Genomic DNA, 16,375 nt, shown 5'->3' with positions numbered 1-16,375 from the left:
AGAGTTAAGGGTGAGGATCGTTGAGAGGTTCCAATTGCTGAGGTATTTGACTTGCTGTAGTAACTTTGAATTTATTTGAATAGAGATCTTCAAGTTTGATTGAAACAATTATTTGAGGTGATTCAGTAGGGATAGAACTCTTCAAACTTGACCTCTGCGATTTGTTCTAAGTTTTCAACTCGCAATTTCTGTAGTACTTCATTTGATATATGGGTAGGCCTTGCTCTCCTCTCTTTTCGTTTTTTTTTCTTTCTTTCTAAAACTGGAAAATAATGTCATGATTTTGGTAACTTTAACGATAAAAATAATGACAAGGACTTAGTTGTAACTATAAGTCAGCAGCCAAATCAAATGAAATGGCATTGACCAAAAGAAAACCGCATTTGTTTTGTAATAATCATCTTTATTAAGCAAAAATAATCAATAATCAACAATCAACAATAATTTAAAGACGTGAACATGTCTACAACCACACAGCCAAGATACATGTCAACAATTTTCTTTGACTCAAGTCTTTCGTTACATGCAAGTTCACGTAGGATTTGCATGCATGCATAGTTTTTCTCTTCTAAGTACTCCAAAAACGTGAAATGCCTCAGCGATGTATAGAAGATATGCACGCATCAATATTCTCATCAGGCTTCTTCTAAAGCTTTTGGTGCACAGTTTGCCACGGCATCTTTGACTGTAAGGAAGATATTCTCATCGCCAATCAAATCTGTAAACTTGGATACATGAAGCTTTTCCATCACCTTCGGCCCCGGATTTGCTAAGACAAGCTAAGGAACAAATAGAAACGATAACACACATTTTAGCTAGGAGTGTTTCATCTCTTAATCAAGCCAAAGATTGTTTATATATATATAGCTGCTTACCGTAACATTTTTCTTCTGGAGACTCCTGTTTAGCTCCTCCAAGGAATGGATACCACTGGTATCAATGTCAATCACCGCTGTGGAAAATTGTATACAATATTAAGACGATGAGCTTTCAAAAGGAAATGGGCTGAACAAGAACTCTGACAGAAGAAAAAAATGACATTTGGAAGGAAAGGAAGATCAATTTGTGATTGCTTACGTGACATGTCAATTACTACGAACTGGATTCTTGGTAGGCTTTTAGTGTTTAATTGCCTCTCCTCATCTGTTAACCATCTCAAGATCCTGCAAGAAATTTATTATGGTATAGATTAAAGGTCCTGATTTAATATGTTCCACTGGCTACGAAGATTTTGGCGCATCAGTCATAGATAGATTTCTTACCTCTCCCTGACATAGTTGGAGTTGGAAAAGTATATCGCAGAATCAACTCTCACTATAAGTACACCAGGAACCTTGGTTGCCTCTGGATATTGATCGATGTTCCTGTACACTGTTGTGGTGGGAATATTTCCAAGTATTGAAATCTGGGGTCTTGTGAATGGTAAGAGTAATTTAGCAAAGGATATGCAAACCTGCCATAAAGTACAAAGGAGACACCATTAATTAAGTTGATTATACTTGCTCGAATTACTATATGATGAGCTTAAAATCCAATTGCTTACTGCAATCAAGAGGCCAATTTCCACAGAGTCAAAAACAGTGCCAATAAATGCTCCAAGGCAAGCGAGGAAATCAAGTTTATCTGTCTTCCATATTTGTATTGCAGCTGGAATGTCAATCAGGCTAACTACAGCCGAAATAATGATAGCAGAAATAACAGCATTTGGGGTGAATGCGAAGACTGGGGTGAGCAGTTCTAGAACTAGTAAAACGATTATTGACATCACAATGTTGGAGGCAGCAGTTTTGCAGCCTGCCATGTAGTTCACAGCTGTGCGAGAGAATGCACCTGCAAATGAAGAAAAGCTCATTAATCTCACAAAGTTATGTTGAAGGCTTGAAGCCTATTATTATATATAAGGAGGGAATGATAATGTATGGTTCTTGTAATACCTGTTGTTACATAGCAAGAAGTCATTGAACCAATAATATTCATGATTCCTATTGACATCATTTCTTTGTTTCCATTAATTTGGTAATCGTTCACTGATGCAAATGTTCTTCCAACTGCTATTGATTCCTATTAAATACAAAGCATATGTAGTTAATTAGATGCAGGAAAATTCTTAAGAGTTTGAGTGGAGGCATCATAATGTTGAGACAGATGCACGACGAGAGAAAATAACACATGCAAAACACACTCACAACAACAAAGAATTAATGTGCATGGTTGGGCAAAATTGCCTACATCCACCAGAAAGAAATAGAGATTTCATTATATTCTGAAAACCTTATCACTCCTGCACATCTTACAAAGTGCTATATTTTGCTTGACTTTTTTTCTTCCCCCAGGTTATCCCACAAAGATAATTTATAAGGGAATTTGAAACCCTAATCCCCATACAATTACAATTTTAACCAAACTCCAATGATGTAGAACTGTAGAATACAAGACATACCCAAACCTAACACATAATTGGCTTACCGTTAATGCTATCATTCCAGCTACGACACCGATCCTTATAGCTGCAAGTAGGTATGGTCCACTGAAATATAGTTGATTTGCGGATAGTGGATTGATACCTTTCTGTATGTTGCTCACCTGCATATTTATGTTACTAAGGGTTATCAGTTTCTGTAGTTACAGATGCTAATTTGTGTTTAAAATTCAAGAAGTTTGTGACTTACCGTTAGAACACCATGTAGCTGTCCTTGGGTGATGTACACAAACAAGGTGGCTATGACAAGAGATGAAAATGGAGCAATTGCAGACACCCAGAAAAGCTTCTTATACTTCTTTCCCTGTGTTTCTCCCATACAATGCATAGATAAGATCAGAGGACTTTAAATACTATAAATATCTGGGTAAATTGGGGTACATGAATAATTTTTCATGCTCTGCAAATATAATTTTTATTTTTTTTTTTTTTTTTCCCTTATTAATTTAATATATATGACATTTTAGCAGGGAAAAAAAGAAGAAGAAGAAAAGGCTACATGAACAATGACACTTACGATGTACTTGGTGATCAGAAGGAAAATCAAGAACGATGCTCCAATGAGGATATTTTGCCAGCTCCACTGCAAAAGTTTGGAGATGGTCAGTTTTGCGACTTTTGATCTTCAGATATTATGTTAACTGAAGGACTGTAAATCTGTAAGGTCGGTTACCCCTTTAGGTGCTCCAGCGAATACTGAGGTCATAACAGACACGATGTCAGCATTTGTTGTAAAGTTTAATATGCCCATAAAACCTTTAAGCTGTTGAAGACCAATTGTAATGGCAGAACCACCCATATACCCAATAATGGTGGCATGAGATAGGAAGTCAATCAAGAACCCCAACCTAGAGATACATACATAGGATCACCAGAAAACGTTTCAGTATTGAAATATCTTCAGTTTAAGAGATACCAAATGAACAAGCAAAACCAAGGGACAAACCTGAAAAACCCAAGTGCTGCTTGAGTAACTCCAGCAAAGAAAGTAGCAGTAAATGCCAGTTGAGTATAAGCAACCGGATTAGCAATGGGATCAATCACAGCTCGGAGCATGGTGCCCATCAGAAGAGACACAACAGCAATTGGTCCAATGGCTATCTCTCTGGAAGACCCCAGGAAAGCATAAACCAATGGTGGAGAAAAGCTAGAGTCTGTAAAAATCGTCGAAAATACATCCGTATTAAGAAGCAAATTAGCAAAGAGCCAAATGAAATAATAAATTAAGGATTTGTTTGATAATCAAATGAGTCCTAGGTCGATGGATGCATTAATAAAGAGCAAGTTGTGACTAAAGAATACAAAGAAAAACTTACAAAGCCCATATTGAGGAGAAAGATTTGCAAGCTTTGCATATCCAATTCCCTGTTTTACAAGGCAAAACAACTGTTAGTGTTATTCATTTTTTTCTTTCTGAATGTTATTTAATTGTTGTCTCATAGCTACCTGTGGTATGGAGAGACTAGCAATGGTGAGTCCAGAAATAAGATCTCCTTTGAACTTTGATAAATTGTAACGTCTCCCCCATTCTATAATTGGGAAAACTGATTCGATACCTAGCAAAAGTTTCTTTGATTTGGGTTGGCCTTTGAATTCGCGTAGAGGGTCATCAGGGAAGAACATTTCCTTGGAAGCTGTTGTTATTTCCTTGAAGAGGTTCTGTTTGGGAGGCACTGCCACCTTGGGAACATATGGTGTTTCTTCTGCGTAAATGTGTGAGGACCTCATGCGTGCAACCTCTATCTTCTTTGTTTCTGGTAGTTCAACTGAAGGATGACCCATTGTAAACTGATAATATTAATCAAGCTTCAAGACAAATGGTATATTTTCACCTGCATATATAACAGAAGGAACAACAATCACATTAGGGTTCTAAAACTACAAACCTTCAAAGTTGGATATTTACAGAACGCGTAGGATCAATATATGGGCTTTGATTTTGATTGGAAAAACTAAAATCCCAAAACTGGAAATATCTCATACGATCTGCAGAGGGGAAAACAAATAATAATAGCTTAGGAACTCTCACCTTGAGCCTTGAAGCTAATTTAGATGACTGCACACTTCTTAGTGTGGAGTCTTCTATCATTTTTGTTTCAACAGAAGCTCTAATTTATAATGGTTTTAAGTTACTTTCAATTGAGATTCTATGGCTAACTTCTCCAATGATCAGCGAAGATTGACATCACTTAGTCTCGCAAACACACTGCTGGAAGGAGACGTAATTGAATTGAGTTGATTTACATTACATTTAGCGAAATCAGCTGGGTCATTCAAAGCCAAATGATTCATGTAGGAGGAACTGACCTCAGTTTTTCTTTTTCCTCCATCATAGGTATATTCCTGAACAGCTCAGAAAGCAAATACCTTCATGGGTAATTTCTTTCACTCTGAATTTTTTTCATGGTGGAAACAAATTAGAAGAAACCCGCTGCCTAGGCAGACGCACACTATTTTTTTTTTTTTTTTTCTTTAATCAATTCTTATTCACAATTTCTGATATTTTTCAATTTTTTTTTTTCAAATTTCTGTTTTTCTTTTTCTTTTTTCTCTGTTGTGGGTTTGAGTTCAAAACTCATTCTATCCATTTTTGTAAAAAGTCACTTAATACTCCAAATAATACAAATTGAGAATATGATAGTAAACACACATTCTTTTTATGAGAGCTCCATTTTCGTCTTTTTATATGATAGAAAAATATACATTCTTTTTATGATAGTTCATTTTTGTCTTTTTATATGATAGTAGATGTACATTCTTTTTATGAGAGCCTCATTTCTCTTTTTTCTCCCTCCCGGACCCTAATGATTCATTCTCATTTTTTATTAATATTTTTTCTATCAATTTTTCATCTTGATATGCCAAACTTATTTTTCATTTCATAATTTATTATGGACAAAAGTTATCAAACCTTATTTTTATTTTGATTAAAATGAATTCTTGTATCATTTGTTTTAGAGCAAATTGCATTAGCATTCCAAAATGGAGGCTTTAAAGCACTAACACCCCACTTTAAGTTTAAAAAGCACAGAGACCTCAAAATTAAATTTTCATTGGATAAATTTTTTAAAATTTTCACTGAAAACCTTTCAGACATTGTTTATTATAGGGATATAATCAGTGATAAATAGTAATTTAATTGTTTTTAGGGATAAATTTGACAAATATATTCAAAAAAAAATTTTCAATTTTCGGGTCTCTGTTTTTTAAACATAAAATGGCGGTGTCAGTGCTTTAAGGCCTCCATTTTGAGGTGTCAGTATAATTTACTCTTTGTTTTAAATAGACACAGAATGTAAAGTGACCCAAGACACTAACAATGCCATGAACCTTGTTATGCTTCTCATCAGACATGGTTTGTCTCATGCATGTAATTATGCAGAGTAATATATACCATTTGTAAGTATGCACGGGGTTACTAATTGAGTTGTTTAACCTAGTTAGAAAGAGTAATTCAATGAGGGGACAAAAGTTCTAAATGATTAAGACTTAAAATCTATTTAGAGTCCAATTCATGCAAGCGAGGTTAGTAGATTCTTTGAATCTTTGTGTTCCCTTGGGATTCTATAATAAACTACATGAGAGATTGAGATATGAATTCAATTAAACATAAAATACAATTACTATAAACTCTGGAAAGTATTGCTTATCCAAGATGGAGACTCTCTCTCTCTCGGTACAGATTCAAGATGAGCAAAAATGTACATGAACCTAGATGCATTGGGCCCACATAGTTGGAAAAGAAACTGTGTGAGAGTTTTTATATTTAACTAAATATATAGCGAGGTTTCATCCTTGGTTTTAGAGAGACTTGAATTATTGATTTCATACTAGAAAACGTTGATATTTTGCCAACTTAACTAACCCATTGAGGTTAAGTATGGACTTATTTAGACTATGTTATGTACTCTTTCAATTTCCATCCTTTCACCGCAGGTATCAAGGCTGGCGTGTGGTAGCAACGCAAGGTTGCTTGATTAATAAAATCAATACGTCTTAAAAATATTAGTCATGAATTCGACTCTTGCTGATGTGATGGCATATGTAATATCTTCAATTCCCATTTCTTATATATATTATCCCCATTCAAAAATTAAAAAAAAAGGTTGGCTTGTGGTTCGCCTATGGTATGTGTACAGCCATTGAAAAGTCAAGATAATTATTTGACTGGGGACCACTTTGTTTTTTTTTTGTGGGTTTGGGTAAACGAGTGGGAACCATTCTAAGCCTGTCTAAATACGGATTCACATCCTCTGTAATTCATTTCCTTACAATTCCCGCATACAAAGGAATTTAAGTAATCCAAAGGTTACCCAACAAACTATAGTTTAAATAAAATTCAAATTTATGGGTGGGTTTAAATAAAATTCAAATTTAGTTTAAATTAAATAATCGTTGGATTACTTAAATGCCCGCCATCTATGGGGATCGGGGGGAAGGAATAGGTTGCTAAATACACATTTGATTTTGAAATTACAATTATGCATGTGGGTACACATGTAAATGGATAGCCGAAATCCGCCTATGAATTCACATTCATATTCGTTTAAGGATATTCGTATCCAAAACTTTTCTTACCGGAAAATATTCGTATCTATTCGTTAAGCAACAGGATCATATTCGGATAATTGCTTATCAAATTAGATAGTATCCGAATAAATAAAGTATTCAACAAATTATTTTTTCTAAATGAATGATAATCGGATTTGAAAACCGGTAATCAGTAACCAGATAATAAAAAATCGAAAATAATCCATCTTGAATAAAGTATTAAATTTTTTTCTCTAACAAAAGAGGCTAATAATCGGATTCGGAAACTGATAATCGGTAATCGAAAATTGAAAATTGAAAAAAAAATTTAAATGATAATCACCAATCAATAATCGGATAGTTTATCGGATATCCGATAATGTTCTAGATTCGAATTCGGAAACCGTTTCTAAATTTCTACTTGATTCGGATTTGGATTCTGATTCAGACTTGGACTCGGATAGCGGTTTTGCTTATCGGATTTGAATTCGGATACTAGTGTATCCGAGTTGAATCCAATCCACTTACAGGTCTACATGTGGGTGCAAGACCCACAATGCAAGCAGACAATGAGCCCACAAAGGGTCCAACGGTGGGCCAGTGGGCCCACTTATTATTAGCCAAAGTCACGTTGCTCGGGTTAAACAAGGATCACAACATTATTTTTACCAATCAGGTGCTGTTGAGTAATTATTAGTTCTTCCAACTCACGATGGGCCCGGCCCAGAAGGTACAGTCCAACCTGTTCCATACATTTTTTTCGGCCCACGTAGATTGGTGGGTATCATCCATCGTTCGGCAAACAGTTGATCCATCAAATTCTAACGTCAGATTGTATCACTACAACGCAACAATTAATTATATTAAAAGCTCCCTTGAGAATGTAATCGTGGTGCGCACAAGCTGGTCCGAATGAAACTCATATCCAAAAAAAAAAGAAGCAATAAACAATTACCCAGATACTGCCCTGATTCACACAATTCACACCCAAAAAGGAATACTGAACTCTTGTGTGCTTCGTGATGGAAGTTCACATGCTATTCATTTTTAAATTTTCAATCATCAGGTAGAGGTCTGTGTTTTTCTCACGCTTCTTCATTATATAATAAAGATGATTTACTAATGATTTTCTGACAAAATGAATCAAAGATGACACTTCTAGTAGGTCCCACGTGAATCCTACTTCTATCATGCAATAGAAAAGTGTGCGAAAATCATACACTTCTCCTCTATGGAAGTGATTCGGAATCTTCTCATTCTTATTGCCTTGTTCTTAGCTTCGATAAGCATACCGGTGTTAGAATGTGTGACATGTCACTAGGACTATGTATTTCATTCATGTATCATTAATTAAAAAATATTTAAAATATTTCCAAGAAAGATTCTGCTCGGTTTTTTTAAAATTTTAGCCCTTAACCTTTATTTTTATTTTTATTTATTTTATTCTTAACTATCCCATCATAAAAAATAATAATAATAATAAATAAATAAATAAGAAATTCTCATTCATCCTAAGATAAGGGCTAGTTTTATATTGCAACATAAATACATGAGATGGACCTAATAATAGAAAAATATGGCTTTTCAAGAGAAAATTATAAATAAAAAAAATCTATTAAAAATAAAAATGTATGAGTTCAATCCATTCAATGCATCTACATGGGTAAGGTGGTCATTTTAGCATCCTGCCATGGGATGGGGTTAGAGGGTGACATTTTACAGAATGAAATGGGCTTCAACTGGGTCAGGGCCGTCAGGCCAATAGTATCAATTCAAGTCAACCAGTGGGCCAAGAGGACTACCAAATGGGTTGTGTATCGGGCCATGAAATGGGCTATCAGTATCATAGGTCCATAAGGCCGCCTCTTTTACTTTCATTTAACGGCGTCCAAGTCCATAGCAATTGTAACATCTGGAGAAAATCACGCATAATGCCCTTGTAGCTAAAATAATTACGTATAATACCTTAGTGCAATATATATTACGTATGGGCCCCAACCAAACTAATATCGTTTTCCACTATTAAATATTTTCAAATTTCAAACTTGGAGGAACCAAAATACTCCTTAGGTTGTTTAATGACCAAAACACCCTCAATTACGTACATATGATACTTTAATTCTAATGCCAACATTCTTAATACCTAACCTTACCACTGCAACCCTTGAAGTCATGACTATCACTCTCCCTCGCCAACCCTAAAATCTTCAACTGAATTGACATTTTTCCGATAACCCACTTGGGAAAATAGAAACCATCTCTTCCTAATAGGACAAAAACAAGAACAATTACTTTTGATACTTTAATTCCTTTGTTTATAAATTATGTTATGTGGTATTGTATTACTATGGATTGGCCGTGAACCTAATCGTATAGTGTTATCACCTCCACAGGTGTTCAGATGTGTCCTGAACTGGCTGGATGGGGTGTGACATGGTCTCTCCAAGTTTGAAATTTAAATACACTTAATGATGGGAGATGGTATAAATCTTATTGGCACCTAAACATAATATATTGCATTAAAAGATCCAACATTAATTTATCTTCTATTAAGTGGGTTCATACGTAAAAAATTCTTTTTTTCGATGTTATGATTATCGGTGTTAGTCTTTAAGGGAAAGGATGTAATCTTTTAAATTTAAGGGATCTCCATGTAAGTGTTTGTAATTGTAAGGCAAAGGTAGAAGTGTAAAACATAGATCATTTCCCGCCATTCGGGACGTTGCGCACGAAACCGGAGGAGTTACAACAATTTGATTGTCACTTTTCAGCATGAAACAGATTGAGAAGGGGTCCGAAAACGAATCGCGAACAGTCTTGAATCTTGACTTTTGAGGAAGAACTGGTGAACGATACCTCTGGTTCGGATTCATACGAGGGATTATTGTCTTCTCAAAGATCTAAACATATCCTCCTTTCTGCTGCGATGATTTCTCCGTCTATCACAGTTATCTCCTAGGGCAAACTTTGCTCCTTGGCTCTCCTCTCGATACTACAAGGTCTCTGTTCTTCCTCCAAGAACTCCAGTACTTCAGCAACCACAGTATCTCTGGAACATCTCTGTAGAGGTAAGAATCCCGATCCCTTAAACTTTCAAGTTTAAACTAGATGATCTTTATTTAATTATGTATTTATTTAATTTCTACTTTGTGTGTTTATTTGTATCGTTATTTAGTCGGAGAGATCTCATCACGGAATGTCTCTGAGTCTCTGTTTGTAACTTTATTTTATTTTTATTATTATTATTTTTTTGTTTCTGGTGAATTGCAAAATTTAACTTAGCAAAAGACACTATAAGCATCTCCAGAAGATTATAGCCCTGATCTGCCTCTAATTTTTGAATGATGATTCCGTTAGTTGAGTTCACTCATTACTACTATTTCCCCTTCCGTCCTCTTAATTTTGTTTAGAGAACGGAATAGAAATCAACCTGACATTCATATATCCCTCCAATCCCTTCCACTCTCACTGCAACTTTTCTTGCCCTGATTCATTGGTGGACGCGCTGATTTTTCTAGTCCAAAGGGTTTATGTTTGGACCACTTCAAAATAAATTATCTGTGAGTTCATTCTGGAATGTAACGATACACTCCTGGTTTCCCAAGGGCTTAATGTGTCCACCATTTTTTACCTGGAACCTGCTCTATTGAACTTGTTAAAGAGGTTTCCAGTTGCTTCAGAGGCACTAGGGATAGAACTTTTCTTCACCTCCCCCCCCCCCCCCCCCCCAACCAAAAAATAAGAACTTCTTTTGTCTGTCAAATTCATAAACATTGTCAACACTTTGACATAAGTGTACCCAGTGAGAGAAGTGAAAGGAGGTCATCTAAGTATGATGATCTTAGATCTTGGATGAAAGTCTAAATGAAAGGCCGATTTTTTATATTCATCCGTGGGAATTTTTTTTTGGGCACTCCTGAAGGTATCAAATAATTTGTGATCTTATTCTCCTTTTTAGTTGAATTATTATAGTTCTTTATTGAAGGTAAATTCTGTTACACAATGACAACTCTTGAAAATTTGGGTAGAAAGTACACTTAGGAGTCAATTTGGATCCCTTTTTTTTATCCTGACATAAAGAACTTATGGAAATAAGACGAAGCCATATCAAAAGAAGGTTACATGTTATAAATATGCACAAACATTTTTACAATCACTGCACAACTATTCTTGTTTTTGTCAATTTTTACTTTTATTTACAATTTTGTTACATGTAAGCAATCCTTTCCCCTCAATTTACTCAAGTAATGGCATGTGCAAAGCTTTGACTTGTTGAACTTGAAATGTGAAATGCATTAGTTCTGTATTGAAGATAGGTATGCATCCATCTCCTTAGGTTTCTTCTACCATCTTAGGAGCATATGTTGCCACAGCATCTGCCACTCTGAGGAAGATATTCTCGTTCCCAATCATGTCTGTAAACTTGGATGCACAAAGTTTCTCCATCACCTCCAGCCCAGGATTTGCTATGACAAGCTAAAGAAGACATGGGATTAATAAAGAACTTCTGTAGTTTATGATAAGCACAAGGTACTAAAATAAATATGTCAGCATATCCCAAAGAAAACTTCCATCAATAGCATCTCTATCTTGAGCATAATTTCAAGTATATTTCAGAATATTATCAGGGATCAGTTGTTGTGCTTATAAGAGTTACAATGAAATTCAACACATTTATAAAATAATGACATACTTTTAGGAGTTGATTCTCTTAGAAACATAATTTTGTGTATTTTTTAGGTAACTGAATAATTTTCAATCCAAACATGGGGAAGATGTTCTAGAATATTGGAGTAAATGGTCCTGGGAAACATAGTGACATGTAAATGCATGATTTTCTACATAATTTGCACATTGTCCTATTTCTCAAAATTATTTTAGTTATGGGTAAAATAAGAGTTTTTAGAATAACTTGAAAATGACTTGCTTTTTTTTTTTTTTTTTTTTTTTTTTTTTTTTGGGGGGGGGGGATAAGAACAACAAAACATAACATTGGTATTAAACATGGTCCACATATCAGTTCTTGTGGTACAACCTGAAGAGGACTCCTGTTGCACTACCAAAGAACAAGATATGAGCTAAGTAGGAAACATACATAGGGAAAAATGACATCTCATTGTCCATGGAGAATGACTGGAATATCATGCACGAAATAACTTTTAGGGAATAAAACAAAGGGAAAAAGTTCCGGTACAATTTCTTAGTTCGTCTACACGGGTTGACAGCAAGATTTTCCACATATACACCTACATACTGTGTACCACTTGAATCATTGGTTGATGCCAAAGATGAAATAGCTGTCTATGCAGTGTCATAAAAGTGAGAAAAGGAACCCAAACATTTTTTTTGGAGTGGTAGGGTGGAAGGTGGTGTGTCAGTGGTTTTGATGGTAAGAATTTGATAGATCTAGTTTTTCTTCTTACTTGAACATTTCTCCTCTGGAGATTCCTGTACAGCTCTTCCAAGGCATGGATACCACTAGTGTCAATGTCGGTAACCGCTGTGACATACATTATGAAAATGAGCTTCAAAAGAGTGTGTGCTAAGAAAGAAAACCTGATAGAAAAGAGTGGCATTGAAAAAAATACATAAATAACTAAATAAATTTGTGATTGATTACATGACATATCAATTATCAAGATCTGGATTCTTGGTAGGTCTTTTGCTTTCAGTTGCTCTTCTTCATCTATTAACCATCTCAAGATCCTGCAAGAACTTTATTTTAATGATTTTGTTCCTGATGCTTTGTTTTTCAAGAGTTACAAATGAAAGATGAAGTACCAAGTAGCATATTACCTCTCCCTGACATAATTTGAGTTGGAAAAGTATATTGCAGAATCAACTCTTACAATAAGTACACCAGAAACCTTGGTTGCTTCTGGATATTGTCGGATGTTCCTATAGACTGTTGTTCTGGGGATATTTCCAAGTATTGCAGTCCGTGGCCTTGTAACTTGTAGGAGTATTTTAGCAAAGGATATGCATACCTACCACAACAAACAGTGGAGACACCTGAGTGAATGTTACTTGACAGATCTCAAAATTTTAGAAATTATGAATCCGATTCCTTACTGCAATCAAGAGTCCAATCTCAACAGAGTAAAATACTACACCAATAAAAGCTCCTAGACAAGCAATGAAATCCGATTTGTCTGTCTTCCATATAAGCACTGCAGCCTGAATGTCAATCAGGCTAACTACTGCTGCAATAATGATAGAAGAAAGAACAGCATTTGGAGTATACTGAAAGGCAGGTGTTATTAATTCTAGAACTAGTAAGACAATGATCGCCATCACAATGTTGGAGACAGCAGTTTGGCAACCAGCCATGTAGTTCACAGCTGAGCGAGTGAAAGAACCTGCAAGGGAAGAGAAGATCATTAATCCAGCAGACAAACTTTTGATTAGAGCACAGTAATCTCTGATCCAAATTTTGGGTTTCTTGGTGGATTCAACATGAAATAGTTTGACCTCATAAAATGTTTGTAGTAACCTTCCCTTGTTCTTTATTGACCTCCTAAAGATGTCTTTTTGTAGATATTGTAGGCTTCTTGCACTTGCACAATGTGTAGATTCTTTGTTTTTTTCTTTTAGTAATTTATGGTCCGCTTTAAATATTGTGTATGGTTTTTTCCCTTATCATTTGGGAATCTTGTTGACAATAATTATTGTTAGAAAACAAGCTTTAAATAATCAGAACAGCAGTTGAACTTGAATAGAGAAAAGAGAGAAGAAGAAGAAGAGAAGAGAGATGAAGAACCAGTAGAAGAGGCACGTGATTCTTGCTTAAGAGTCTAGAATCACAGAGCCCTTTTATTTATAACTTCTAATGAATCTAATACAACTTAAGAGACAAGTAATTGTCCTCTAGAAAAAGGAAACAAAAAATTACAATTTAGTAACTTCCTAGCTCCTAAAATAGAAATGTCTGAAAATAAAAACTACCACCAAAATAGAAACTATGCTTTCTAAAAACTCCCAAAACTTACGTAGCAAGACTCCAACATTAGAAATAGAAAGTAGAGTAGCATCACTAACATCATACAAACAGATTTTATTGTTCACGTAAACAGTAAAAATTATACTTTACTGTTCACGTGAACAATAACGTGAACAGTAAATATCATACTTTACTGTTCACATGAACAGTACCGTAAACAGTAAATATTTCAAAGTGCATATACTTCAACAATTCTTTTAATACCTGTGGCTGTATAACAAGAAGTCATTGAACCAATGATGTTCGTCACTCCTAATGCCACCATTTCTTTGTTTCCATCGAGTTGATATCCTTTGACTGATGCAAATGTTCTTCCAATTGCAATTGATTCCTAATGAATCCAAAGCAACTTACATTCAGATACGGGAAATATTTAAGATATTAAATCTATGTTAGCATTTGAGAGTGAGGCATCATAATTGGCTTACCGTTAATGCTATCACACCAGCTTCGATACCCACCTTAACACCTGATACTAGGTATTTCCCAGAGAAATAAATTTCATTTACAGATGGTGGATTGATGCCTTTTTGTATCTGGTTCACCTTCACAGTTCATACATTACTAGAATTATCAGCTACTGAAACCATCAGTGTCTTTTGTATTGAAAATTCAAAGAAAAGAAGAATACATCACTTACAATTATTACACCATTTTTCTGTGCATTGGTGATGTACACAAAAAAAGTGGCTAATATAACAGATGTCAATGGTGCAATTGCAGACACCCAAAAGAACCGCTTGTTCTTTGTCCCCTGTTTCTCTCAATCATGCAAGGGTCATAAGACACACAATACTACAAAATCAGGGACAGATAGAGGTACATGAATGAGAACCCTTACAATGTACTTTGCAACTAGAAGGAAAATCAGGAATGATGCTCCAATGAGAATATTTGGCCAGCTCCACTGCAAAATGAAGTTAGATTTGATGACTTGTATTACATTGTGTGTTTCATAATTGATGGCTATGCATTTCATCCATTATAGAATGATTTTACTATTAGATTACCTACCCCATGAGGTGCAGCGCTAAACACTGAGCTCAGAACAGACACAATGTCACTGTTCTGTGTGAAGTTCTGAATGCCGAGAAAACCTTTTAGCTGTTGAAGACCAATTGTAATGCCAGCTCCAGCCATGAAGCCAATAATAGTGGCATGGGATAGGAAGTCAACCAAGAATCCCAATCTAGAGATGGTAGCATAAAGTAGATTTCAGAAAAGCAAAAGGAGTTCAAAACAAGAAAAATGAATGAAACACACATATATAACTTTCTATCTTGGTATAAGGTCAAACTCAAAACCACATGTAAATCACCAACCTAAAAAAACCTAGTACAGCTTGAGTAATTCCAGCAAAAAAGGTGGCTGTAAATGCCAGTCGAGTATAAGCTGCTGGATTACTAACAGGATCAATCTCATTCCGGAGCAAGGTGCCCATTAGGAGAGATACTACAGCAACTGGTCCAATGGCAATATCCCTTGAACTCCCCAGGAAGGCATAAACCAATGGTGTGACAAAACTAGTGTCTGCAAAATCCTCAAAGTAACCAGAAAAGAAAAAACTAAATGAAATGATAAACATATCGACAAAACTGTTAGAGGTCATTAATCCTGAAATGGTAACCATAATGGATAGAACCACTGGCAGTCTATAATCCATGACTAGGGGTTTTATCAAGAATACTGAAAAAACTGAAAAACTTACAAAGCCCATATTGTGGAGCAAGATTTGCCAGCTTTGCATACCCAAGATCCTGTTTTACAAGGGAAATCAATTTTTAGAATGATGTATGTGTTGATATTATCTTGGTTTTTTGATCTTGGTATTATACTCTTCCTTGTCTGTTAGTTACCTGTGGTACTGCAAGGCTAGCAATGGTGAGCCCGGCAATGAGATCTCCTCTGAACTTTTTTAAATTGTAATCTTTTCCCCATTCTAAAATTGGGAAAATTGATTGGAGACCTAACATGAACTTTTTTGAACAGGTTTTGCCTTTGAATTGGCGTAAAGGTTCATCTGGAAAGAAAATTTCCGTGATAGTTGCTGTGACTTCCTCAAAGAGACTTTGTTTCGGAGGCATTCCCACCTTGTCAACATATGGCAAGTCCTGAACAACTTCCATGTCCAGTGTCTCATGCTCTTCAATGGAATTATGAGCCATTTGGAAACCAGATAATATTGATGAAGTCTGGCACAGAAAGGGATTCATTCACCTGTACAGACAGAGACAACAGAGTGTCACTCATTGGAATTTAGAGGTAATGACAAAAGTAGATTTGGTTCAAATTACTGACCTGGTTTCAAAGAATGCCTCCATTGACGAACCAGTTGGTGCTGAAAAACTTGCTTATCCAAGATGAAT

General features: G+C 35.4%; 2 protein-coding genes across 2 annotated transcripts; both read right to left on the bottom strand.

Moving 5' to 3' along the window:
• Positions 1 to 635: 635 nt before the first annotated feature.
• On the bottom strand, positions 636 to 4,261 carry LOC149009169 (sulfate transporter 1.3-like). The gene is made up of 13 exons (XM_089161665.1): positions 3,926 to 4,261; positions 3,796 to 3,844; positions 3,426 to 3,633; positions 3,153 to 3,327; positions 2,997 to 3,062; positions 2,670 to 2,783; positions 2,467 to 2,583; positions 1,935 to 2,061; positions 1,544 to 1,830; positions 1,263 to 1,453; positions 1,078 to 1,163; positions 876 to 952; positions 636 to 779 (listed from the first exon to the last, which is right to left on the bottom strand). Exons 1-13 carry the CDS (start codon positions 4,259 to 4,261, stop codon positions 636 to 638), a joined length of 1,977 nt encoding a protein of 658 aa, XP_089017791.1.
• Positions 4,262 to 11,341: 7,080 nt separating this feature from the next.
• On the bottom strand, positions 11,342 to 15,672 carry LOC149009168 (sulfate transporter 1.2-like). Its single transcript, XM_089160781.1, has 11 exons — positions 15,332 to 15,672; positions 15,024 to 15,198; positions 14,851 to 14,916; positions 14,650 to 14,763; positions 14,438 to 14,554; positions 14,214 to 14,340; positions 13,082 to 13,368; positions 12,806 to 12,996; positions 12,630 to 12,715; positions 12,349 to 12,509; positions 11,342 to 11,485 (listed from the first exon to the last, which is right to left on the bottom strand). The coding sequence occupies exons 1-11, from the start codon at positions 15,670 to 15,672 to the stop codon at positions 11,342 to 11,344; spliced, it is 1,809 nt and encodes a 602-aa protein (XP_089016907.1).
• Positions 15,673 to 16,375: the final 703 nt, after the last annotated feature.

The sequence above is a fragment of the Hakea prostrata genome, chromosome 7 (assembly GCF_041222555.1).
Source record: "Hakea prostrata isolate BN-2017 chromosome 7, UWA_Hpros_2, whole genome shotgun sequence".
Classification (NCBI taxonomy): domain Eukaryota; kingdom Viridiplantae; phylum Streptophyta; class Magnoliopsida; order Proteales; family Proteaceae; genus Hakea; species Hakea prostrata.
This window is presented reverse-complemented; position numbering and strand designations above follow the sequence as displayed.